Below are 27551 nucleotides of genomic sequence, written 5' to 3' on the forward strand. Positions count from 1 at the left end.
TCTTTTTCTATTATTGGTGTATAGGAATGCTTGTAATTTTTGCACATTGATTTTGTATCCTGAGACTTTACTGAATTTGCTTACCAGCTTAAGAAGATTTTGGGCTGAGACGATGGGGTTTTCTAAATACACAATCATGTCATCTGCAAACAGAGACAATTTGACTTTCATGTTTCCTATTTGAATACCCTTTATTTCTTTCTCTTCCCTGATTGCCCTGGCCAGAACTTCCAATATTACATTGAATAGGAGTGGTGAGAAAGGGCATCCTTGGCTTGTGTCAGTTTTCAAAGGGAATGCTTCCAGCTTTTGCCCATTCAGTATGATATTGGCTGCGGGTTTGTCATAAATACCCTTATTATTTTCAGATACATTCCATCAATACCCAGTTTGATTGTTTTTGGCATGAAGGGGTTTTGAATTTTATCAAAGGCCTTTTCTGTATCTATTGAGAAAATCGTCTGGTTTTTGTCATTGGTTCTGTTTACATGATGGATTATGTTTATTGATTTGCATAAGTTGAACCAGCCTTGCATCCCAAGGATGAAACCAACTTGATTTTGGTGAATAAGCTTTTTGATGTGCTGCTGGATTCAGTTTGTCAGTATTTAATTGAGGATTTTCACATAGATGTCCATTAGGCATATTGGCCTGAAATTTTCTTTTTTTGTTGTGTCTCTGCCAGGTGTTGGTATCAGGATGATGTTGGCTTCATAAAATGAGTTAGGAAAAAGTCCTTCTTTTTCAATTGTTTGGAATAGTTTCAGAAGAAATGGTACCAGCTCCTCTTTGTACCTCTGGTAGAATTCGACTGTGAATCTGTCTGGTACTGGGCTTTTTTGGGTTGGTAGGCTATTATTTACTGCCTCAATTTCAGAACTTGTTATTGGTCTATTCAGGGATTTGACTTCTTCCTGGTTTAGTCTTGGGAGGATGTATGTGTTTAGAAATTTATCCATTTCTTCTAGATTTCCTAGTTTTTTTGAGTATAGGTGTTTATAGTATTCTCTGATGTTAGCTTGTATTTCTGTGGGATCAGTGGTGATATCCTCTTTATCATTTTTTGTTTGTGTCTATTTGATTCTTCCATGTTTTCTTCTTTATTAGTCTGGCTAGCAGTCTATGTATTTTGTTAATCTTTTAAAAAAACCTGGATTCACTGATTTTTTTTTTTGAAGGGGTTTTCATGTCTCTATCTCCTTCAGTTTTGCTCTGATCTTAGTTATTTCTTGTCTTCTGCTAGCTTTTGAATTTATTTGCTCTTGCTTCTCTAGTTCTTTTAATTGTGATGTTAGGATGTCAATTTTAGATCTCTCCTGCTTTCTCCTGTGGCTATTTACTGCTATAAATTTACCTCTAAATATTGGTTTAGCTGTGTCCCAGAGATTCTGGTTCACTGTGTCTTTGTTCTTATTGGTTTCAAACTTATTTATTTCTGCCTTAATTTTGTGATTTACCCAGTATTTGTTCAGGAGCAGGTTGTTCAGTTTCCATGTAGTTGTGCAGTTTTGAGTGAGTTTCTTAACCCTGAGTTCTAATTTGATTGCACTGTGGTCTGAGAGACTGTTAGATTTCCATTCTTTTGCATTTGCTGAGGAGTGTTTTGCTTCCACTTATGTGGTCAATTTTAGAATAAGTGTGATGTGGTGCTGAGAAGAATGTATATTCTGTTCATTTGGGGTGGAGAGCTCTGTAGATGTCTGTTAGGTCTGCTTGGTCCAGAGTTCAGTTCAAGTCCTGAATATCCTTATTAATTTTCTGTCTCATTGATCTGTCTGATATTGACAGTGGGATGTTAAAGTCTCCCACTCTTATTCTGTGTCAGTCTAAGTCTCTTTGCAGGTCTCTAAGAACTTGCTTTATAAATCTGGGTGCTCCTGTATTGGGTGCATATACATTTAGGAGAGTTAGCTCTTCTTGTTTCATTGATCCCTTTATCATTATGTAATGTCCTTCTTTGTCTTTTTTGATCTTTGTTGGTTTTATCAGACACTAGGACTGCAACCCCACATACAGGGTCAGTTTCATGGGCATATGACCTGTGCTGTTATACAGGGCCAGGCACTTAGAATGATTAATTACTCTGTTGACACCATTTTGCCATTCTGAACAACTTTTTAACAAAAGCCCCTGCATTTTCATTTTGCACTGGGCGAGGCAAATTATATAGCCAGCCCTGGCTTTACAGTTCATTTAATTTTTTACTGCTTCTAGAAAAACAAGTGAAATGTACCTGTAGTTACCAACCCAGGAGTGGACATTCTCGGAACTGCCCCGACCTGCTTCCTTGCTAGACTGTTCCCTCTCTTTAATATCCATCAGCTGGACTCACCAACTCGGGAAAACCTATATGGGTCTATAAGGAGACCCCTACTGAGCTGAATTTGACTTCAGCAATATTGCCATCTGTCACAACCTCATGTTGTTTTGGGTGTGGCAAGACTTCTGTTACGCTTGGTCCAGCTAATTATATATAAGGGATGTCCTGCTCCAACCTGGCCCTACCTGGTGAACAGCCTGGGCTCTGAGAATGCTTACTTCTAGGATGGACAGACCAAAAGAGGACAGAGGGGGTTACAAAAAGATAATATCCATCACAGGCAAAGAGTACTCAAAAGTGAACTTCTACTATTTCCACTGGATGCTAACTTCCCTGAGCCTCAGTTTTCTCCTTGATGAAGGAGGGTAGCAGAGGAGGCATCTAACCCTCCCAACCCGCCAGAATTGCGAGCAGAGAGGACAGAATAGGCATGCAAAATTTTGCATTGTCCCAGACCTTAGCAAGTCTTCGCACTTATGAAAACAGCATTTATTTATACGTCATTTGGGTCATGTGACTCTTGAAACACCTGCTGTTACCTACGGTTCCTTCCTGCCCCCGCCCCACCCCCACCTTTCAGCCTCCAAAAATGTGACCTCCAAAAAAATTAAAAAATAAAAAGGTTTGCGACCTATGCCATGAATTGATGACCCTTGAAGGTGGCTCCTGGACCCAGGTTAAGCCATGTGCCTCTAAAATGTTCATTTAGGCGGCCGGCGCTGTCTTCCCTGCTCAAATCCCCAACCTGCGGCTCCTGGCCACCGCCACCCCACCCCAACCCTGCTGACGGGCTCGCCACCGGGTCTGAGCGCCCCGCGAGGGTCCTGGCTAGCCGAGCGACTGCCGCAGAAGGGGGCGGGCCCGGCTCTCGGTCCGCCCCACGCTGGGCTCGGGGTGGGGGCTCCGGGCCTATTACGGGATGGAAGCTCCGGGTGTCGCAGGGGCGGGAGGGATAGAGGGAGGAAGGCACGCTGGTGAAAGGCGCATTGATGCAGCCTGCGGCGGCCTCGGAGCGCTGCAGGGCCAGACGCTGACCACGTCCCGCTCCTCGGTCTCCTCCTCCGCCTCCTCCATCTCCGCGCTGCCCGGCTGCCGCGCGCCATGCGCCCCCAGGGCCCCGTAGCTTCCGCATGGCTGCTCCGCGGCCTCCTGCTGCTCCTGCTGCTGCAGCTGCCCGCGCCGTCGAGCGCCTCTGAGATCCCCAAGGGGAAGCAGAAGGCTCAGCTTCGGCAGAGGGAGGTAGTGGACCTGGTGAGTTCGGGGGAGCCCAGCCGGGACAGCCGCTCTGGTGGAGGGAACCCGGCCGCTTGCCGCATGGGCAGGCCGTCAGTCCGGCTGTTGGGCGTGTCTGTCTGTACAGCTGTGTGTCGTGTGTCTTGCCGCGCCGAGGGTGTTACGCTTTGTGACTACAGGTACAGAAGGACCTCGGTTATGTGGGCAGTGAGTCTTGGAACTCAGAGGGGAGACTAAAATGAGAGGCCATCGTGGAGCGGACATGTGACATGGGTCCGGTGGGACTCCCCGAAGTATTGGCGAGTCCCCCAGTAATTTCTGGCCTCAGGAGAACCCCTCACGAAGGGTCGGAGGGGTAGGGCCGCAATGAGAGTAGGATGAGGAGCTTGGGTAGGTCCTAAGTGGACCTGGGAAAGACCCTGGCCTCGCTGATCCCGTGGGCCTGGGCCTGGGCCAGGGCCAGGGCGGTGCTACGTGTCCTTTGTTGAGGCTGGTGGCCACGTCTGCCTGCAGGAGAGAATAACAACCCCCACAAAGCATCTGTCCAACTCTTTGTAACTTGAAGACTGTGAGTCATGTTGGGTCATCTTCCTAGGGAGTATGGGCTGCAATTTACTTTGTTGGACAACCACAGCAGGGGCCAGGAATGGTTCAGAGGGTTTAAGGCCGGAAAGGGAAATGAAGGAGCCGGCGCTAACCCTCTAAGGACCTGTTTTACTTCTGTCTAAACCAAATGGGCAGTCAGTCCTTATAGATACCCTGGGTCTTCTGCTGTGGCCACCGGGTAGGAGTATCACAGTCAAGCTAGGAGAGACGACAGTTTCCAGAAAACTGGAAACAAATGGCTGAGTGCTTTCCAGGGTCTCATCTGTGGGAAGGTATGTTTGCTTAAAATCCTTCCCTCTGAAAATCAACAAACCCACTGGAGGGTGAGGTTCTCTGCCCTGTGGCATGAGGGAGCCTTTCACAGCTACCATAGTCCTTGGTGTATCATAAACTTCAGTCTCATTTGCAGACAAACATGATTTACAGGCATTGCAAGACATAAGTTGGGGCATTTTTTATTAAAAAGAAAGTTTTGAATTTGTTAAGCTACCATTTTAAACTGAACTAATAAACCAAGTTCCTTGGCAGCTAGTTCTACCTTGGATTCAAAAGTGCTAGAAAAAAATTTTCCCCATTTCATACAGTACTTTTTGGTGATAGGCTGTGTAATTTTGCTCCACAAAAGCAGACTATGTGTTCAGGCAACAGTGCTATTTTAAGTGACCAAGTTATTAAAACTGTACCAAAGGAGTGTGGTTTATGTGTAGTTTGCATTTTATGAATTTGTAGTTATGATACACAAAATACCCATTTTTTCCTGGGAAGCTTGCAATTTTTTCCCCTTCAAGGATTTACAGTATCTGTGGTTTCCCACAACCCTGGCCAGACTTGGAAAATATTTTGCAGCCAGGCTCAGGTGCAGCCTGTAGGTTGGATTTGGGTTGCTGACAGAAGTCCACAGTCATTAAGTTTTCAACAGATTCTATAAAGCAACTTCTTTGTATAGGATCTTTCAAAGCGTTCCTTTCAAGCATCCACCAAGCTCTGCCCCCTGGTGGCTAGTGAAAGAAACAGGGGAGTAGAAAAGTGCTCTTCCCTTCACTTTTTTTTTTTTTTTTTTCATTTCACAGACATTTATTCAGAGTACTAAGCATGTGTTGGGTTACCATTTTAAAGTAGAAGAAGACAGATGTGACACCTGCGAAATCGAATCAAGTAAAGTTATATGGTCTCTGAAATGTGTTTTTTAGATGAAAAGGTGAATAAAAATTCCCAATATGATACGATGGACATGCTGGGCCAGATAATTCTTGTGGGGACTGTCCTGTGCATTGTAGCATGTTTAGCAGTATCCCTCGTTTGTACCGACTAGATGCCAGTAGCAACCCCCGCTCCCAAGTTGTGACAACCAAAAATGTCTCTAGACATAGTCAAGTGTCCCCTAGAGGGCAAAATTGTCTGCAATTGAGACCCACTGATATATAAGAAAATAAAATTTAGTCTGTATATTATCTTGCCTTGAGGAGAATAATAGTGAAAATAATCAAAGAATATCAGGAGCAGTGTTATTCCCACTTGAAATGTATGTCTAAACGTTGTATGTATCTGCTTGTGAAAGTGAATTAAATTACTAAAATTTAAAGTCTAAAACACACCGTACTGTTTTGAAATATTTTGCACTTTTAAAACTTTATTTTGTATGTCTTTGAATACTTTTGTAATTGTTAAATGCTTTTTTTTTTCTTATTATTTCTCTGACAGTAGTAGTGTCTTTTTCTTCTTACAGTCAGGAAAATGGCAATGTCAAAGACTTAAAAAATCATTTATCAAACCAAAAATGAAACTGGTAATGGAGAAGCAAATTGGTTGGCAAATATCAGTCTGATTATCTAGGATTTTTCCCAGACAGCTATTTGATTTTATCATCCATCCCAGATACTGTAGTCAAAAGATAAGCTTTGAAGTTACTTTAATAGCTAAGAAACTTTGTTTTTTGTTTTCATTGGAAAGTCTACTTATGCAGAATGATAATACTAGGCAACTTACACAAATAGAGGAAATGTTAGAGTAAAAATTTAAATGGATTGCATTGGGTTTTGGAGTATGTAATAAATAACACATTTGTTCCTAGCTGAACCAATTCAGATGTAGACACAGAAATTAGACAGGTGGAGTGCAAGGTATACTTTTACCACTGATCATACAGCATTGGTGTGTATGGCTTATGTGTGCTAGGCTGGTAGATTTGCTGGTGCTCTCTTCCCCAGGTCTAGACCCTGAAAGGTCCACCCAGGGCAGTGGACACACTTGTCCAGAGTCACTGCCTCACATTGGTCTTGGGGGAATCATAGGAATAATAATGACTGACGATGCAATGTTTACTGTGTTCCAGGCATTGTTCTAAGCACATTTTATATATTATTCACTTGAAGCTTATACAAACCCTACAAGGTAAGGCTCTATTATTATCCCAATTTTACAGATAAGGAAACAGCACCAAAATGTTGAGTAACTTGCCCTATCTTACAGAGCTAATGTAAGGTGGAGCCAGGATAAAATCCAAAGAAACTGGCTCTGGAATCCATGCATTTAAACGCTGCAAGATATCCTTCCCCAAAACAAGCATAGAGAATCCTAGCTCTTACAGACAGTTTGATAGATTGTGGATGGTCCCCTATTGAGAACTAATGGTCACCTGAAACTAGATCACTTAATCACGTACTGCTTCTCCTTGGGGAGGAGGGGCGGTATGAGAGGCTAGAAATGTTATCCAAGTACTGCTTCCCCCACTTAAAAACAGAGAGAAGCAGGGATTTTCATATCCAAGTTGGAGATATCGCCGGTGCAAGATAATTATTGACTCTTAAGATTTTATTTTATAATTATGTCCGTAGGAATTTATCTTAGGGAAATAATTCAAAAGAAGAAAAAGGCTATCTGGATAAAGATTTTCATTACAATAATATTCTAATAAGAAAAAAGTAGAAATAAACCATGTATCCAAAAATAGTATGTTTGCATCAAACTGTAAAAGTCCAGGTCTCTTTGCAAGGTATAGAGGTAGAAGAAAAAAAGCAGAGTATCAAAGTATTTCCACCTTGGGATATAGGTATTTAAAATTATATATGCTTATAATGAACAGTAGAAAGGAGCAGGCAAATGAAATAATTTTGTCCTCCTCTGATGTGTATGTGTGTTTAAAGTTTGTGCACTAAAAATTATGACAAATCACAATATTTTAGAAATAATTTGAAAATGAATTCTCTATAATAAGTCATCTACAACATGGGCACATGGTATTAAGGGATTCTTGACTCCAAGGGCTCAAGATAAATGCAATTTTAATCATACTGAGTCTCTGAATCTTGAGTGGTGAGAGTTTTCTTCGCCTTCTCTTTCTCATTACAGTATAATGGAATGTGCTTACAAGGGCCGGCAGGAGTGCCTGGTCGAGACGGGAGCCCTGGGGCCAATGGCGTTCCAGGTACCCCTGGGATCCCAGGTCGGGATGGATTCAAAGGAGAAAAGGGGGAATGTTTGAGGGAGACCTTTGAGGAGTCCTGGACACCCAACTACAAGCAGTGTTCATGGAGTTCACTGAATTATGGCATAGATCTTGGGAAAATTGCAGTAAGTAAAGTTTGAATTATTTTAAAAGTGAAGCAAAATATGGTTTTCATGTTTCAGTGTTGATTTTTTGGTGACATTTTATTATTTTTTAACCAAAAGACTTAGAGAAGTAGGTAGCATGTGACTTTTAATTTAAAATTGATAAAAAGTTAATAAGATTTCAAAGTTAATTTCATAAATGTATTTCTAAGACAAATGCTTATCATTTTAACCGTAGTATCTAAAATAACATACTTTTTAAATGCAAACAAAAGAGAGCATAAGTGGTCTGTGTTGGACAGTAAGCAATTTTCCAATCTTGCCCTAAAGTAAATTTAAATTCAGTCTAAGAAATTCTGCCCTGGCTTCAGATATAAAGGTGGGAAGAAGTTTCCAAGAAATTACCACATTGATCTGGAAGCAGAAGTCCATTGGTGTTTGTCTTTATTCAAGTAGCATACCCAGCTTAAAACTGCTAAGCATAGGAGAAGTGAAATAGATTAGATGTGAGGTACTACAGCGATTATTTTAAGTTTTTCTGCAACCTTAAGGCTGAATAATGGGGAATTATTCAAAATAGCCTGTCTGGTAATGTATTTTGAGTAATGTTTCAGTCACTTTGATTAGTGTTTGCCTCAAAAGTAATTGGGACATCCACTGGGATGGAAGAGAGTTGAAGAAGTTGATGCTATTTATAAGCCTCTTTTCTCTCGTTGACCAACTCTGTGCATGGTTCTATATTTACAGCATATTACTTCATGATTTTAACACTACCATCAAGCAATTACAAGAAATTTTCTTTTCATAAAACTCTTTATGATTTTAAGATGCACTGTGTGTATAATCCTTGTTCCTCATCTCAGCTCTTCCTGCTCTATTATCTGTAAGAGTTACAAACTATCTTGATTTAATTGTTTTGTAATAGGATTTCCATGTAGCTTCCATAGTTTCGTTGACTATGACATTTTCTGTGCTCATGCATGTTTCTAAAAAGCATCTTGTTAAAATATTCCTTAGTTATTTAAACATCTGACATTGATACACTGGTTGCTTATTTATAGTTGTCTATCAAAAGTTACTGAGTTCCTTCTAAATGCTATCCTTGTGGGTTCTGAATTATTAATATGTTTTAATATTCCTTTTAGCAATGGTCAGGATGGGTATGGGAACCTTCTACAAGTAAAAGACAATAGGACCATAAGCCAATAGACAGACAAATTTGCAAAGACCAATGAGAAAATAAGCAAACAAGAAACCTGGCCCTTATCATTGTGTCATATAGATAAATATTAAAAACCTTGCTCATCCTTTATTCCCTCATACTGTTTGCTATTGTTCGAAAAGAAGCAGGTCAAGAGTGAATATGTATGGAGAGCACTAGTCTAGAATGTTAAGTTCCATGAGGGCAGGGATTCTGGTTTGTTAACTGCTGTATCTGTACCGTCTAGTGCATAGTTGGGGCTCAGCAAATAGTTTTTGAACGCAAAAAAAAGAGGAAATACATTAATTGTTTTAGTCAAAAGTGCTGGAGGCTAGCTTTCTTTAGTAAAACTGAAAGATACCCTCGATGGGGTGAGAAATTCTAAGAAAGCTGTAATTTGAGTTCCTTTATCAAAATCTCTTACCTAGCTTACAGAAAATCTCCCTCTCTATATAAAAGTTAAGCTTTTCTTTTTCTTTTCCTTTTTTTTTTCTTTCTATTTTTGAGACAGAGTCTCACTGTCTTGCCCAGGCTAGAGTACAGTGGCACAATCTTGGCTCACTGCCATCTCCACCTCCTGGGTTCAAGCAATTCTCACATCTCAGCCTCCCGAGTAACTGCGATTACAGGCATGCACCACCACACCCAGCTAATTTTTTGTATTTTTAGTGGAGATGGGATTTGCCATGTTGGCCAGGCTTGTCTTGAACCCCTGGCCTCAAGTAATCTGCCTGCCTTGGCCTCCCAAAGTGCTGGGATTATAGGCATGAGCCACCGCACCTGGCCAAGTTAAACTTTTTAAATACATTTTGGGGAAAAGGATTGTTAAGTAAAATTCACAAATCTCAAAATCTCTTTTTAATTAAAATAGAAAATGTTAACTAAATTTCATTTCTATGTTTGTGACAGGAGTGTACATTTACAAAGATGCGTTCAAACAGTGCTCTAAGAGTTTTGTTCAGTGGCTCACTTCGGCTAAAATGCAGAAATGCATGCTGTCAACGTTGGTATTTCACATTCAATGGAGCTGAATGTTCAGGACCTCTTCCTATTGAAGCCATAGTTTATTTGGACCAAGGAAGCCCTGAAATGAATTCAACAATTAATATTCATCGCACTTCTTCTGGTATGTAAAGTTATGACATTGCAAGATGTGCCTCAGATCTAACTAAGATTAATTTTGAGTCCCACTATGGTGTTGGGTCCTAGCCTGCTGTAAAGGGACCTCTAGCAAGTTTTCAATGCATGATTCTCCACCCTGGGTTATACTTCTGTTTTACCTCTAGCTCTTTAAAAAATATATAGATGCCTGGGACCTATCTCTGATGAACTGACTCTGAATCTCTAGTGGTAAGACCACAGCGCCTTTTTTTTTTTTTTTTTTTTGAGCCAGAGTCTTGTTCTGGCACCAGGCGCCAGGCTGGAGTGCAGTGGCCCAATCTTGGCTCACTGCAACCTCTGCCTCCTGGGTTCAAGCAATTCTCCTGCCTCAGCCTCCCCAATAGCTGGAGCTACAGACGCACATGCCACCATGCCCAGCTTCTGCGCTTTTTAAAAGATCCCCTGATGATTCTGATGTGCCCCAGGCTTGAAAATCAGTGAGTTAAATGATGTGGCAAAATAGCCAATAATGCCATGGAGCAGTGACTTTTCTACCCGGGCTTCATATTGGGTTCACTTTAGGAATTTTGAGAAGCTTACAAAAGAAATACCTATCCCACCCCTTTAAGAAGTCAGATTTAATATGTCTGGGTGCAGACTTGGCAGGGGATTTTCAAAATATCTCTTGGTTGGCTGGGTGTGGTGGCTCATACCTGTAATCCAGAACTTTGGGAGGCTAAGATGGGCAATCGCTTGAGCCTAGCAGTTTGAGACAACGTGGGCAACATGGCAAAACCCCATTTCTACAAAAAATTACAATAAAATTAGTCTCAACTACCAGGGAGACTGAGGTTGGAGAATGGCTTCAGCCCAGGAGGCAGAGGTTGCAGTGAGTTGAGTTCGCACTTCATTCTGAGTGATGACAGAGTGAGATCCAGTTTTTAAAAAAATATTATTATTCTGATGTTGAGGCAAAGTTGAGAACCACTGGCTCAGACTAAAGGAGACTGACTCATTTTTCTGCCTTATTCTTTAAAAGGGTGGATACTGTCTGCTGAATTTGTAAAAGAGAAAATTTTTATACTATTTCTGCATTCTCTGTTTCCACCTAGTATGAGAGAAAAGACATCCAGTGATCACTTAAACTGTCAGAAAAATATTATTAGGTTGTTTTACGTATGTATGTATGTATGTATGTGTATATATATATATATATATATTTTTTAGAGACAGGTCTTGTGCTGTTGCTCAGGCTGGAGTACGGTGGTGGGATCATTGCTCACTGCAACTTTGAACACTTGGCCTCAAGTTGATTCTCTTGCTCAGCTTCCCAACGTGCTGTCATTACAGGCATGAGCCACCATGCCCAGACTGTTCTATTTTAAGATTCATTAAAGACTGTTTAGAAAATACCAAAAAGTAGAAGAGGAAGAGTTTTTTTTTTTTAATTTTTTTATTTTTAATCTTATCCCCTAGAGACACCACTATCAATATTTACTTGTCAGCCATTTTGGTTTCTTAAGTTGCAGCGGATGGCACACCATGACAGCGCAGCCTGGTAGCATCAGAAAGTGCAATACTATTATATTTATTTGTATTTCCATAGAATAAAAATAAGAAACTGTACAGATGGTTAGCATCATTTCCTTGACATCCTGAAGAGATTTTTCACTAATGTTATACTTAAAAATGGTTGAGGGGAGGGAGAAGATCATCTCATCTTTCCCTTCCCTCAGAAATAAGATTTCAGCCTTCTTTGGGGCTCCAAGTCAGATACTGAACCCCAAAACCAATTTATTCCTAAGCAATCAAGGGGATCCCCTCTATATTTTCCCTCAATCCCCACAATATCCTTGAAATATAAAAGAGATTTTAACCCCCTGTCTTTGCATATTGAGAAACCCAAGGAAATACAGTGTCTTACCTAGGACAGTAGAATTGGTGAAATTAAGGCCCTGTTCTCTTGTCTCAGTTCTCTTTGTAATCAGATTAAAACCCCTCTTCACTAAGCCAGATACATGTGCTAGAAAGGAAGAAGTGTTTCCCATCTAAAAAACAGTCTTTAAAATAAGAAGAATCTAGATATTAAATATAAAATTTGATTAGGAAATGATATGTTTAGAGATTAGTTGATATAAGCAACTTACATTCTATTCTGTTATCTTTAAGGTGTGTGTTAATATTTTGCTGCAGTGTAAGCCCGTAGGCCCAAAAACTGTGACCTATACACGCATATACTTTACAAATAATTTAACATAGCATTTCCCAACCATGGTGTGCAGACTCATTTGGTGTGATCAATTGGGTGGAGCATCACAAGTAATGTGTTATTAATAAAAGTTTTTGTGTTATTGTGGATTAAAAGTTACCTCTGTAATGAATCACTTTCTCTAACATGCTGATAATCTCTCTTAAGGGAAAGGAAAGGGGTGCACTTATAATTAGCAAATCAGAGGATGACTTAAAGCCTTGATATACTCATGGGAGTTTGACAAACTGTTTCATCTATTACATGGGTCTAGGAGGAAAATGGGTTGAGAAGTCCTAATCCAACATACTGTTTTCACTTAACAAGCTATGATACTACATTGTCACAGCAAAAATGTTCATTTACCTACATTATTTCATCTGCTAAAGACCATGAAGTGACCATTTGATTCTCCTCAGATGGGGCTAATGCAAGACCCAAGCTTGTCTGATGTCCTTAGGCTATAGGCGTATGCGAACAAGTTTCTAGGCTATAGATGTCAAGACCTTGGGTAAAGATGAGCATTTCTAGGCATTTCCACTTGGCGTGGTACTAAGAATACCAGATTAAATGGAATTGTATGCCTACTGTTTAGTTCCCCCAACTTGGAAAGGGGCCTGAACCAGAGGCAGGTCCCTGGATTCTGAGAAACTTGCCCTGGGTTTACTCCTGTGAGAGTTTAGGTAAGTAGATTGCTTCAGACCTACATCCCTGGGTCTCAATCGGAATGCACTAACCTCAATCAAATAGGAAGTCACATGAAGTCATCCACTACACTACTTCTATATCAGGATTCATTTTCTTAAAGAATCTGCCAATCTACAGTTTCTTCTCCCATTTTACACATGCGTCAAAGGTACTCTGTCTTTTTGCCTGCTAAAATGGCTGCTGAGGGATTTTTTTTTTTTAATTTAAGACAAGACTTTGGTAAGATGTATTGCAACTTGTATGTTAGTAGGTGAAAGTCCAGAGAACATATGAGAAGTTGCATAATTATAATGCATAAAAACACATAGGAAATGCAAGGTTTTTTTGTTTTATGTTTATTCACTATGAGGAAATTCTGTGTAAAATGGGATTCCCGATTGAAGGGCTGGTGTAATGATTATGTTAGAATTTCTTTTAATGTTATAAAGTTATTTCTTCTGACTGGGTCCAGTGGCTCACACCTATAATCCCAGCACTTTGGGAGGCCAGGGCAGGCAGGTTACCAGGTCAGGAGATTGAGACCATCCTGGCTAACACAGTGAAACTCCATCTCTACCAAAAATACAAAAAATGATCCAGGTGTGGTGGCATGTGCCTGTAGACCCAGCTACTCTGGAGGCTGAGGCAGGAGAATTGCTTGAACCTGGGAGGCAGAGGTTGCAGTGAGCTGAGATCGCTCCATTGCACTCCAGCCTGAGCAACAGAGCAAGACTCTATTAAAAAAAAAAAAAAAAAGGTATTTCTTCTACTTGTATAGCATCACATATCAGCAGATAAATGTTGAAAATGGCTTTCTTTAAAAAAAAAAAAAAGGACTTGCATATCAAATGGAAGTCTTGGCTTTTAAAAGTATATATAGGCTTTCTTTGCTTAGTCAAATAAATTGCTTTGTTTAATCAAATAAATTTATCTAGTCAAATAAATTTGTTTTAAGTTAGCTCTGTAACTATACAAATTCTGGTTTTATGCTTGAAATCTGTAAGAACACTGCCTGTTAAACTTATATCATAGAATGGATATGTATACATATTTTTAAAATATTTACGTACCAATTTTAGAAAAAGAGAACTTTATTATGAAAACCTTATCAGGTATTAGAACTTTTAATAACATTACATTAAACAGAATTATAATCTAGCTTTATCAAGTTATAAAATTTAACTAAACGATTTTGCTGTTTGTTGTAAAGAAAGATGTAACTTTCATCTTTGTCTTGCAGTGGAAGGACTTTGTGAAGGAATTGGTGCTGGATTAGTGGATGTTGCTATCTGGGTTGGTACTTGTTCAGATTACCCAAAAGGAGATGCTTCTACTGGATGGAATTCAGTTTCTCGCATCATTATTGAAGAACTACCAAAATAAATGCTTTAATTTTCATTTGCTACCTCTTTTTTTATTATACCTTGGAATGGTTCATTTAAATGACATTTTAAATAACTTTTATGTATACATCTGAATGAAAAGCAAAGCTGAATATGTTTACAGACCAAAGTGTGATTTCACACTATTTTTAAATCTAGCATTATTCATTTTACTTCAATCAAAAGTTGTTACAATATTTTTTTAAGCTGATTAGGATACTTTCTTCATAGTCACATTCTTTGAACCTGTAATTTGGAATATTGTTGTGATCTTTAGTTTTTTGCTCTTAGCATAGCATTTTTTTTAAATATAAAAGCTACCAGTTTTTGTACAATTTGTAAATGTTAAGAATTTTTTAATATCTGTTAAATAAAAATTATTTCCAACAACCTTAATATCTTTAAATTAATTGCCACTTATATTGGAGTTTCTAATGCTTTATATCTGAAAAGTTTAACATAAATACAATTTGTATTTATTCATTTAATGCTTATTTATTACTTTTTAGTACATGTATAATATGGTTCTATTTTTAAAGGAATACAAAGAGTGGTATTTATGTGTCAGGAAATATATGAGCACTTCAGGAATTTTATCTTTATTTAACAAAGAGTAACAAAAGATGGATTCTATCCTCAAATTCCTTGCCATTTGGTAGAGATCAGACATATATAGAAGTAACAATAAATTAAAGATTAATATGTTGATTACTATAAAAGTGTTGAAGTGGGTGATATGATTCAAAGGAAGAGTGATCATTTCTGGCTGAGGTGATCAGGAAAAAATCCATGAAGGCAGTATACATGTAAGATTGATGAAGTTAAGTAAATTCTAAGCTTGACTTGGATGTATCGGTATGAACTCATAAAGTACTTTAACTTAAATAAAGCTACAAAACAATAACAAAATCTACCTTTGTTTACCAAAAAGGCCCAGAAACAATTACCAATCCAGTAATGCCCAGAATGTGATCTCTACATTTCCATTTCCTACTGAAAGAGACTAAAAATCCTTGAAGAAATGGTGATTTCAGCTCTAGGGCAGGAAATGTACAATATGAACGTGGAACATTTTGTCATACTGGAAAACAAGGCAACTATGAAAAACAACTCAAAAGGATCCAAGAGCAACTTGAATTGGTTCTCACCAGCAAAGATAATACAATTTAAATATCAATAAGGAGAATAATTGCAATGGTTTAAAACATGAAATATGTTTAAATACATGAGTATGAGTTCAACTTACAGTGAAATAAAAATTATTGGTCAACTTACAATATGCCAACACACCAACTTGTTACTTTGAAAATTGGTAAATCGAACCAAACATTTCTTCTGCTTTCTCTGCATCTACTGTATGTCTGAGTAACCAAATTGTTCATGAAGGGAAATTTCTTTTTCTAAAACCATATATACACATACACACAATTTTATATATCTTATAGTAACATCACATATTAGTGATATAGCTTGCAAAAGAAGAAAGAGTGATACAATTTGAATATTAACTTTTTTCAACTCCTCATGAATTAAGGGCTCTAGGAATGAACATCAATAACTGATAACATTCCCAAAAGAGATACACCAGCTACGTGCCTCCAATGAAAGTATGTAACAGCACACAAGAAGTAGTTTTCCAAGAAACAATCAAGCCAGGATGTGATGTAGCCTCTAGTTCTAACCACTAATTTGTGGGAAATACAAGGGGTAGAGGAGGATGTTCATTGACTCCACAGGGATATAATCAGCAAAATACAGACTGTGGGAAACTTGAAAGACAATTTGGTTTATTTAACAAATAATTAGTGAGAAAAGCGAGAGAAAAAGAAAACTTACAGATTAAAAGAAACTTAAGATCATATCAACCAATTGCAATGTTTGACTTTATTTGGATACGGATTCAAACAAACTATAAACACGAAGCAAAACGTCCTTGAGATAGTTGAGGACATTTGAACATTGGCTGTATAGTTGATATTAAATAATTATTATTTATATCTGGTAATGATATTGTGGTTCTTTTTAAATAGTACCTTTATCTTTAGAGATACTGAAATATTTAAGACAAAGTGATATGACATGTTGAGTTTGCTTCAGAATAATCTAGAAATGGGAAGTAGAAGGGAAGTCTAGATGAAATAATATTTCAGATAGGCAGATGTTAACCAAGATGCATAAAAATTTTGATACATGCCTTTAGTTTAAACCACCTATTCTTTGAACACGATTTTTTATTAATACTCCAGCATTTTGGAGAGATCCAAGATGGCTGATCACTAGCAGCTTGGGATTGTAGCTCCCAGTGAAAGCGCAAAGGAGAGGACACCACACCTTCACATGAATTCTTGTTGCGCACGCACCAGGAGATTACCAGCGGAGGAGCCCCACGGGTCGCCAGCGCGACTCTTGTGACCGGCGAGGCGGTTTTGCCGGCGCCTCGGAGTGTTGGTTCTTGGTGCAGAGTCAGAAAAGCACCATCAATCTTAACACCGCTGATTTAGTCGGCACAGTGGGTTGCTCAGATTTCAGCACTGAGAATCAGTAAGTTGGACGTCCACTCAGAAACCCAATTACAAAGACGGTAATTATAAAGACCACATGGATAAATCTACAACGAAGGGAAGAAAACAGCCAAAAAAGGCTGAGAATACCCAAGATCAGAACGCCTCTCCCTCAGCAGGGGATCACAGTTCCTCATCAGCAACGAAACAAGGCTTGATGGAGAACGAGTGTGTTCCAATTACAGAAGCAGGCTTCAAAATGTGGATAATAAGAAACTTCTGTGAATTAAAAGAACTTGTTCTAACACAATCCAGAGAAACTAAGAACTTTGAAAAAAGGTTTGACGAAATGTTAACAAGAATACACAATTTAGAGAGGAATATAAGTGAATTGATGGAGTTGAAAAACACAATACAAGAACTACGTGAAGTATGCACAAGTCTTAACAGCCGAATTGATCAAGCAGAAGAAAGGATATCAGAGGTCGAAGACCAACTCAATAAAATAAAACAAGAAGACAAGATTAGAGAAAAAAGGATAAAAAGGAATGAGCAAAGTCTCCAAGAAATATGGGACTATGTGAAAAGACCTAATCTATGCTTGATAGGTGTACCTGAATGTGACAAAGAGAATGAATCCAAGCTGGAAAATACGCTTCAGGATATTATTCAGGAAAATTTTCCCAACCTAGTAAGGCAAGATAATATTCAACTCCAGGTAATACAGAGAACACCACAAAGATATTCCTCAAGAAGAGCAACTCCAAGGCACATAATCGTCAGATTTACCAGGGTTGAAATGAAGGAGAAAATACTAAGGGCAGCCAAAGAGAAAGGTCAGGTTACCCACAAAGGGAAGCCTATCAGACTTGCAGCAGATCTCTCAGCAGAAACCCTACAAGCCAGAAGAGAGTGGGGACCAATATTCAACATCCTTAAAGAAAAGAGCTTTCAACCCAGAATTTCACATCCAGCCAAGCTAAGCTTCATAAGTGAAGGAAAAGTAAAGTTTTTTGTGAACAAGCAAGCACTCAGAGATTTCATCACCACCAGGCCTGCTTTACAAGAGCTTCTGAAAGAACCACTACACATAGAAAGGAATAAACAGTATCAGCCTTTCTAAAAAATACCAAAAAGGGCATCAATATAATGAAGAATTTACATCAACTAATGGACAAAATAGCCAGCTAATATTAAATGGCAATATTAAACTCACATATATCATCGTTAATTCTAAATTTAAATTGACTAAATCCCCCAATCCAAAGACAGACAATTTAGATAAAAAACTAAAACCCATCAGCATGCTGCATCCAGACCCATCTCACATTCAAGGATACACAAAGACTCAAAACAAGGGATGGAGAAAGATTTACCAACTAAACAGAGAGCTAAAATAAATAAATAAAAAGCAGAAGTTACAATTTTTACCTCTGATAAAATAGTTGTTAAAGCAACAAAGATCAAAAGAAGCAAAGAAGGACATTATATAATGATAAAAGGATCAATGCAACAACAAGAAGAGCTAAAGATCCTAAATATGTACGCACCCAATACAGGAATACCCAGACATATAAGACTAATAAAGAGACTTAGACTCCCACACAATAATAGTCAGAGACTTCAACATTAATATTAGACAGATCAATGAGACAGAAAATTAACAATGATATCCAGGACTTGAACTCAGATCTGGAACAAGTAAACGTAATTAACATTTATAGAACTCTCCACTTTAAATATACAAAATATACACTCTTATCAGTACCATATCATACCAACTTAGAAGTTTAAATGAAATGTTGGTTGGCTCCTTGTTTGTTATTCTCTTCCCTCATTTTATTTTATGTCTCCATTATTAAGGACAATTATAGGCATACCCATATTTAGACTGCATTCTAGCCCAGGCAATAAAGCAATACCCCCATTCTCTCTCCCTCTTCCTCTTTCTCTTTCTTTCTCTTCTTTATTCTTTTTATTATTCTTTTTTTCTTTCTCAAAAAAAAAAATACTCCAGCATTTTTACTAATGTTTTTGCCTCTACAAAAACTGTTCTTAACAACCATCCCCACTTGTCAAAATTAGGTGAAATAAGCCAAGCACAGAGAGACAAACTTCTCATGTTCTCACTCATTTGCAGCAGCTGCAAATTAAAACAATCAAACTCATGGAGACAGGCAGTAGAATGTTGGCTACCAGAGACTGGGATGGGTAGTGAGAAGCGGGGGGAAAGTGGAGATGGTTAATGGGCACAAAAAATAGAAAGAATGAATAAAATCTAGTATTTGATAGCACACGGGGTGACCGCAATAAATCATAATTCACAGTATATTTAAAAATAACTAAAAGTCGGGCATGGTGGCTCAGTCTATAATCCCAGCTCTTAGGGAGGCAGAGGCAGGATAATAGCTGGAGCCCAGGAGTTTGAGACCTGCCTGGGCAATATAGCGAGACCTCGTTCTCCACAAAAAGGGGGAAAAAAAGACAAAAAATAAGAAAAATAACTAAAAGAGTATAATTGGAATGTTTGTAACACAAGGAAATGATACATGCTTAAGGTGACAGATTTACCCTAATGTGATCATTACATGAATTCTTGTATCAAAATGTCTCATGTACCCCATAAATATATACCTACTATGTACCCATAAAAATTAAAAATTTTAAAAAAGTGGTGCCTTGAGATGGAATCTACTCCTGGTGAAGACGCTGTCAATATTGTTGAAATGACAACAAAGGATGTGGTGTATTACATAAACTTCGTGGATAAAGCAGCAGCAGGGATGGAAAGGATTGATTCCAATTTCCAACAAAGTTCTACTGTGAGTAAAATGCTGTCAAACACCACCATAAGCTACAGAGAAATCTTCCATTAAAGTAAGAGTCAATCTATGTGGTAAACTCCATTGTTTTGTTTTTAAGAAATTGCCACAGCCACCCCAACCTTCAGCAACCACCAACCTGATCAGGCAGCAGCCATTAATACTGAGGCAAGATCCCCTAGCAGCAAACAGATTACAACTCACTGAAGACTGAGATGATTGTCAAAATTTTTAGCCATAAAGTATTTTAAATTAAGCTACTTACAAGGTATTTTTAGACACAATGCTATTGTACACTTAATAGGCTACAGTATAATGTCAACATAATTTTTATATACACTAGGAAACCAAAAAATTCATGACTCATTTTCTTGTGATACTCACTTTGTTGCAGTAGTCTGGAAGTGAACTATAAAAGTATCTCAAAGATCTCAAAGGTATGCCTATATATTTGTAAATCTCTTAATACATGAGCAGAAATTCATTATGGGCTCACCCAATTATGGAGGCTGAGAAGTCTCATGATAGGCCATATGCCAACTGGAGAACCAGGGAGGCCCATGGTGTAATTCTCAGTTTGAGATCGAAGTCCTGGGAACACAGGGTAGCAGGTGTGCTGTTGCAAGTCCAAGTCCAAAGGCCGGAGAACCTGGAGTTCTGATGTCCAAGGGCAGTTGAAGAAAGGTGTCCTTGCTCCAGAATAAAGATCACATTCACCTTCCCTCCCTTCCTTTTTGTTTGAATGCGGCTCTCAGCTGACTTTCTGTGGGCAGATCTTCCTTACTCAGTCCACTGATTTAAATGCCAATATCTTCTGGAAACACACTCATAGATATATCTAGAAATAATGCCTTAACAGCTAGCTGAGTACCCCTAGCCCTGTCATGTTGACATCTAAAATTAACCATCATAGACTTATCTCATTATTACACCTAATAACCGGCTTACAGACTTTTTGCTTCCTGTCCCGGCAACTCTTAAGTCTGCTGGTTTGGAAGTCTTAGTATCCATGAAGGGAACAAAACAGCGGTTTCACTGAATCATAGGATGAGACAGGTTATCAGTTTTCTATTGGCTGCATGACAAATGACTAAAAATTTAGTAACTTAAAACAACACAAATTTATTTATCTCATGGTTTCTGTGGGTCAAGGATCTGGGTACAGGTTAGCTGAGTCCTCTGCTCAGTGTTACCAGGCTGAAATTAAACCATTAGCTGGAGTTGTGATCTCATCTGAGACTTAGGACCTTATTCCTAGCACATGTGGTTGTTGGCACAATTCAGTTCCTTGCAGTTGTGATTAGAGTTCTAGTTTTTTGTTTTGTTTTGTTTTGTTTTGTTTTTACTGTTAGCTGACGACTGCTCTCAGCTCCTAGAGGTCACCCTCAGGTCCTATGGTCCCTACTCTCACAATAGGCTGCTTTTCTTCTAGACCAGCAGGATAACTCTTCTATTTTTAAACAACTTGCCTAATTAGATCATACCTACACTGGATAATCTCCCTTTGGATTATAGTCAACTGATTAGGAACCCTTTGCCATATAGCATAATCATGGAGGTACTATCCAATTATATTTACAGGTCTCAACCATGCTCAAGAAGAGTTTACACAGGTGTGTACAAGAGGGGGAAGGAGTCATGGCATTCATCTTAGAATTCTGTTTTTCAGACTGCCACCTGGTTATTTTGCACTTCTTGTACCACTTAGCCAATGAACGAAAAAGAGGGGGTCATTTATTGGCTGTAGTGATTGATCTCAATTTCCAAGGTAAATTGGTTTGTTGCTGCAAATGGAAGCAGGGAGGACTGTCTGGAACCCAGGAGATGTTTTAAGGTGCCTCTTAATACTTTCGTGTCCAACAGTAAAGGTTAAATGGAAAACCACAAGAATCAAGAAAAGGGGCAGGATGACTGAGGATTCAGACCTTTCGAAAAGGAAAATTTGAAGCACTCCACCAGGCAAAGAACCCAGAACATCTGATTCTGACTGTGAGAAAGGGAAATACAGAGGTAGTTGAAGGTGGAAGCTATGGATATCAACCATAATCTTCTGACCAATTACATAAACAAGGACTGCAGTAGCTCTGCATATTTTCTCTTTGCTTGTACGCATGCATTTATTTTTATTTTCTACTTTCCTATCCTCCCTATTTTTATTACACAGGTTATTGAAAGTCAACTTTACAATTCAGTCTTAACAATATTAGGTGGGATGATGACTGAATTGAGGAGTAATTAATATAGCCAGCAGTGAATCCAATGACTGTTGAGATTTTGTGTCTTAGTTTGGGGAACAGCAAGTGCTTCACTTAACAGAAGGGTAACTGTATCTCACTAGGCCAAAACATAGTAGTTTCTCTGTTGTGCAAAAGTTCAAATATGTGCAGAAGAGTGCGTATGTATAGAAGTTGAGCAGTCAAAAAAGGGGCGACTAAGCCCCCTTGTCAATTTATCACTTCTCAACTCCAAATTCATCCTTCAGTATCTACTCTGTGATAACAGATTGAACAATAAGCATTTCTCCTTTAAAATGAGAATAAGTAGTAGAGAATGCTGGAGGGGTGCTGCAGGAGAAAAGGAACTTCTCATCCTAGTGTTGGTATGCCCACTTTTTTACCCTCTTTTGCTCCCACTGCAAGGTCAGTGGTATATGCATCTGATGGTGTTTTGCTCCGGTTGCACACAGAATGCACAGTACACCCTGCAGTCCTAACCTAGGAGGCCTAGTGACCACCTTGCTGTAGCCCTCTTGAGATGCACCCCACATGCTCCTGACCTTGTGCTTGCAGCAATGCCCTGACTCTCTGTATGCCCACCCATCAATCTCTGCTTTCCTTTCTCCTAAATGTTGGCTTCTGAAGTCCTTCAATGTGTACAAGTTCTACCCCAGTTTCACAACTGCAGAAATGTCCTAACTCTCTCTGCAATTTGCTCACGAACCTTGGCTTGCCTGTGTCCCAGAGGACCGTTTCCTGTTTATCAGACAATTTTAAACCAGTTCTGGCCCCAGGTACACAGGCAGACTTCCACACCACCCAGTGGTTTGCACCCATTACTTCTCCAAAAAAGTCTGAACACCAGAGGGGGACTCTCTTCCAACTTTGTCCTACTTTGGCTACTCACCCTCAGCCCTAGAATAGTTTAGATTCTTTAAACATATTTCTATTGTTCTGTCACCACATAATAATCCTTTAAACTTAGCCTATTTAAATTATGGTGTCTTCTGTCTTCTGGTTGAACCTAGATTGACAGATGTAATTGACTTGATTGTTAAGTTTGGGACAGGGAAGTGAGCATGAGCGGCACTTTCTTTCCCTCCTCTTTATTTGGAAATAAGCTACTTACAGAGAAAATGCATTCTGCCCCATTCCTCCTTGCTGTAACTTTTACAAGAGCAGGTCATAAAATAGTCTTAGTCCAGTGTTGTTTGTGGTTGGATGGGTATATGATTCTGGGGCTTGGTATAAAGAAACCTACTTTTACACATATATAAGCTTCATTCTCTAATTTTAGCCTTATCATTAATAAAAGCAATATCCCATGCTCCCTCTACCTCTTGTCTAAGTCTGGATTAGTTTGGAACTTGGGTGGTAAAGAGATCAATGTGAATCACTTGAAAACAGCTTGCTGGTTTTCCTTTTGATATGTTGAATGTGAACTGGTTTTATAACTTCCTAGACTTACAGTGGTGCAAGTCTAATCATAATTAACATATATTGAAATTTAATACTAAACACAATCCTGGAATATTAGCTCTCAGAAAATACACCAGGGAGAACTTACAAATCATCCAACTTTTGTAGAGTTGGGCCTTCCACCAGAAACATATTTTTATTTTTCTAAGTCTACCAATCTTCTTTGTGCTTTTCATGATGAGCTGAATAATCTCTTTAATTTATATAAATATTAAACATTTAATGTTTTTCTATAAAACAACACATTTTAATGAAACTATGTGACCAAACAAGGGTCCCAAAGTGCTCAGAAACTATGTGACCACACAAGGGTCCCAAAGTGCTCAATTTTCATAAAGATTACATCAATTTCCACAGAAACAAGAGTCCACATAGATCATAACAGCTGACGGGGAAGTAACATACAGAATTCAGGGTATCACAGATTGGTGTCATCCAGGAAGTTTTCAGTTACAGCAAGTGATAGAAAAAGCAAACGGAGACTAGCTTCAAAAATACAGGAAATCAGCTGGGCATGGTGGCTCATACCTGTAATCCTAGCACTTTGGGAGGCTGAGGTAGGCGGATCACCTGAGGTCAGGAGTTCTAGGACAGCCTGGCCAACATGGTGAAACTTGTCTCTACTAAAAACACAAAAATTAGCTGGGTGTGGTGGCATGTGCTTGTAGTTCCAACAACTTGGGAGGCTGAGACAGGATAATCGCTTAAACCTGGGAGGCAGAGGTTGCAGTGAGCTGAGATCAAACCACTGCACTCCAGCATGGGTGACAGAGTGAAACTCCCTCTCAAAAACCCCCCCCAAAAAAACACACAAAACCAGGAAATCTATTGGGTCACCCAGCTGAACTTCAGAGAATACATGCTGCTAGGGGTAAGGACTGATCCAGAATCCCATGTAATACAGCATAGTACCTAGTTCCTTTCTTTCAATTTCTTATTGTTACTTCCTTGGTGCTGACTCCATTTTGGACAAACTCACTCTGCTTAATCTATGATTCTAAATTGGCTTTGAGAAATTCTAAGCTCAAAAATTAGCTCTAAGTTCTTTCACCCTGAGTATAGTGACAAATTCTGTAGCAGTGTCCTGACTCTCTGTATGCCCACCCATCAATCTCTGCTTTCCTTTCTCCTAAAGTCTGGCTTCTGAGGTCCTTCAATGTGTAGAAGTTCTGCTCCAGTTTCACACCTGCAGAAATGTCCTAACTCTCTCTGCAATCTGCTCACCAGACTTGGCTTGCTTGTGTCCCAGAGGACTATTTCCTGTCTATCAAATTCTGCTTGCAGCAAAGAGAGAATTTATGTCACTATACTCAGGGTGAAAATGTCTTTAAGAGTCACTCTGATAGGGACAATGTGGCACATATACACCATAGAATATTATGCAGCCATCAAAAACGATGAGTTTGTGTCCTTTGCAGTGACGTGGATGAACTTGGAAGCCATCATTCTCAGCAAACTGACACAAGAACAGAAAATCAAACACCGTATGTTCTCACTTATAGGTGGGTGTTGAACAGTGAGAACACATGGACACAGGGAGTGGAGCATCACACACTGGGTCTGTCAGGGGGAAACAGGGGAGGGACAGTGGATGGTGGGGAGTTGGGGAGAGAGAGCATGGGGAGAAATGCCAGATATAGGTGATGGGGAGGAAGGCAGCAAATCACACTGCCACGTGTGTACCTATGCAACAATCTTGCATGTTCTTCACATGTACCCCAAAACCTAAAATGCAATTAAAGTAATTAAAAAAAAAAGTCACTCTGATCATATCAGCTTAAGTAACTGTGCCAATTCCAAACCACTCATTATGAATAGAGATAGCACATTCAGATTGGCTCTGCTAATTATGGCAGTCTCTAGGGCAGGTGAGGCTGATCCCATCTAAATCACAAAACTGAGAATGGAGGGAGGGGGTAAGTTCCAAAAAGAAATTCTGGCCGGGTGCGGTGGCTCAAGCCTGTAATCCCAGCACTTTGGGAGGCTGAGGCGGGTGGATCACAAGGTCGAGAGATCGAGACCAACCTGGTCAACATGGTGAAACCCCGTCTCTACTAAAAATACAAAAAATTAGCTGGGCATGGTGACGCGTGCCTGTAATCCCAGCTACTCGGGAGGCTGAGGCAGGAGAATTGCCTGAACCCAGGAGGCGGAGGTTGCGGTGAGCCGATATCGTGCCATTGCACTCCAGCCTGGGTAACAAGAGCGAAACTCCGTCTCAAAAAAAAAAAAAAAAAAAAGAAATTCTGTAGCCAGGTGAGGTAGCTCATGCCTGTAGTCCCAGCTATTAGGGAGGCTGAGGCAGGAGGATCCCTTGAGTCCAGGAGTTTGAATCTGCAGTGAGCTATGATCATGTGATCATGTCATTGCACTCCAAACTGGGTGACAGAGTGAGACCCTGTCTCAAAAAAAAAAAAAAAAAAAAAAAAAAAAAAAAAAAAAAAGAAAGAAAAAAAAAGAACTTCAGACTCCTACTCCAAAAAGGAAGAGGCATGGATGCTATACAGCCAATTAACAGATACTCATTACAGGGACTTCCAGAGTCTTTTTCCTATTTACTCCTTTAGAAACAAATTTGAGACTTTAACCCCAAACTTCACATACTTTCTGCATGTTACCTAACTCGTCTTTTGAAAATAGGCATAAAGGTAACTAAATCATCTCATGCAATTTTGTTTCTATAAGCTATTTTGCAATAGCTAAAGAGACCTTGTTATAAAAGTGGTAATAACATATACTTTATCTGGAGGATTTTATATTCATCAAAGTATCCACATCCAAAAGAAAATATTAACTCTGATGACTCAAACTCCAACATACTTTTAGTTGATATCCCTTTTTTAGTGTGTTTAGAAGACAAGACTGTCTAAATATTGTCAGACTACAAAGGCATGTTTTCAAATGTTAATAGCCTTCTTTTCACAAGGCATGGTACCCATCATTGTCTTTGATTACATTTTCTGGTGCATAGCTCCAGCAAGTTAGTTTATTTATTTTTTGGCCTGTATCTTTATCTTTTTGGCCTGTGTCTTTATCTTCAAGGGTTCTCTCTAGAGTTGTGTTCTGGTTTTCCCTTTGCCAACCTCTCCTACCTACACTCTTTCGTAGACTTGCAGTACTTTTACAAGCTAAAGTTCTTTACCTTCCTTTTATCTGCCAAAACCCAGGAAAGAACAGCCCATAGTGAAATCAATACTTACAGTCACTCCACTCCCTAAGTTGCTTGTAATGTGTCATTAGCCTCTATAATTTGAATCTGCTTTATCGGTGGCATCAATCTTCATCCTACCCAAATATCTATTGGTTAACACCTGTTTTGAATTTGTTTCTCTTATCTAACCAGTCTTCCTCTGTCACCCCTAAGAAGTAGCCATATCTCTCTGTTCTAATTACTCTCACTTCTCTTTTACCCAGTAAAGCCTACACAGGTTTGGTCAGGCTCCGAGAGTTCTCATGTCCTGGTCCCAATCTTTCAGCTTTCTCTTCAACTTCCTTTTATTATTACATTGACAACTCAGTTCAAGCCAAGTCACCTGTGCTTTCCTTTTTCCATGGCTCCCTCTGGGATCTTCATTCAATGCCCAGCTTAAATGTTTCCCCCTCCATGAATCCTGCTGTAGTTCCCCTAAGGCAGGCGTCCCCAAACTACGGCCCCGCGGGCTGCATGCGGCCCCCTGAGGCCATTTATCCGGCCCCCGCCGCACTTAAGGAAGGGGCACCTCTTTCATTGGTGGTCAGTGAGAGTAGTACAGTATGTGGTGGCCCTCCAACGGTCTGAGGGACAGTGAATTGGCCCCCTGCGTAAAAAGTTTGGGGACGCCTGTCCTAAGGTATAAAACACTGCTACACTCCATCAACCAGGGTCAAGCTACCACCTGCTCATGACAGACATTTGTAAAAGCTTCCTAACTAGTATTCCTGTTTTTTGCCTTTCTTGTTTCCTCTGTATAATCACCAATGATCTCTCAATCGGAACTCTTTATCATGGCCTACAAGGCCTGGTCTCTGCTAACATTTATTGGCCCAGGCATGCTAAGCACTTTTTAAAAATTCATTCATTTCGCAGTGGCCCATGCCTGTAATCCCAGCACTTTGGGAGGCTGAGGTGGGGGGATCACGAGGTCAAGAGATCGAGACCATCCTGGTCAACATGGTGAAACGCCATCTCCAGTAAAAATACAAAAATTATCCGGGCATGATGGCGCA

The 27551-nt window shown here is 39.4% G+C and overlaps 1 protein-coding gene across 1 annotated transcript; it reads left to right on the plus strand.

Moving 5' to 3' along the window:
- Positions 1 to 3244: 3244 nt before the first annotated feature.
- Positions 3245 to 14733, plus strand: CTHRC1 (collagen triple helix repeat containing 1). Its single transcript, XM_003938609.3, has 4 exons — positions 3245 to 3571; positions 7508 to 7729; positions 9819 to 10035; positions 14186 to 14733. The coding sequence occupies exons 1-4, from the start codon at positions 3422 to 3424 to the stop codon at positions 14326 to 14328; spliced, it is 732 nt and encodes a 243-aa protein (XP_003938658.1). The 5' UTR covers positions 3245 to 3421; the 3' UTR covers positions 14329 to 14733.
- Positions 14734 to 27551: the final 12818 nt, after the last annotated feature.

This window comes from Saimiri boliviensis, chromosome 15, assembly GCF_048565385.1.
Source record: "Saimiri boliviensis isolate mSaiBol1 chromosome 15, mSaiBol1.pri, whole genome shotgun sequence".
Lineage (NCBI taxonomy): Eukaryota > Metazoa > Chordata > Mammalia > Primates > Cebidae > Saimiri > Saimiri boliviensis.

Bases quoted from the DNA above. Each gene is read 5' to 3' on its own strand.
- CTHRC1 (XM_003938609.3), top strand. From the start codon at position 3,422: ATGCGCCCCCAGGGCCCCGTAGCTTCCGCATGGCTGCTCCGCGGCCTC. The intron at 3,572-7,507 runs GTGAGTTCGGGG...TTCTCATTACAG, and splicing joins AGAGGGAGGTAGTGGACCTG to TATAATGGAATGTGCTTACA. The intron at 7,730-9,818 runs GTAAGTAAAGTT...TGTTTGTGACAG, and splicing joins TAGATCTTGGGAAAATTGCA to GAGTGTACATTTACAAAGAT.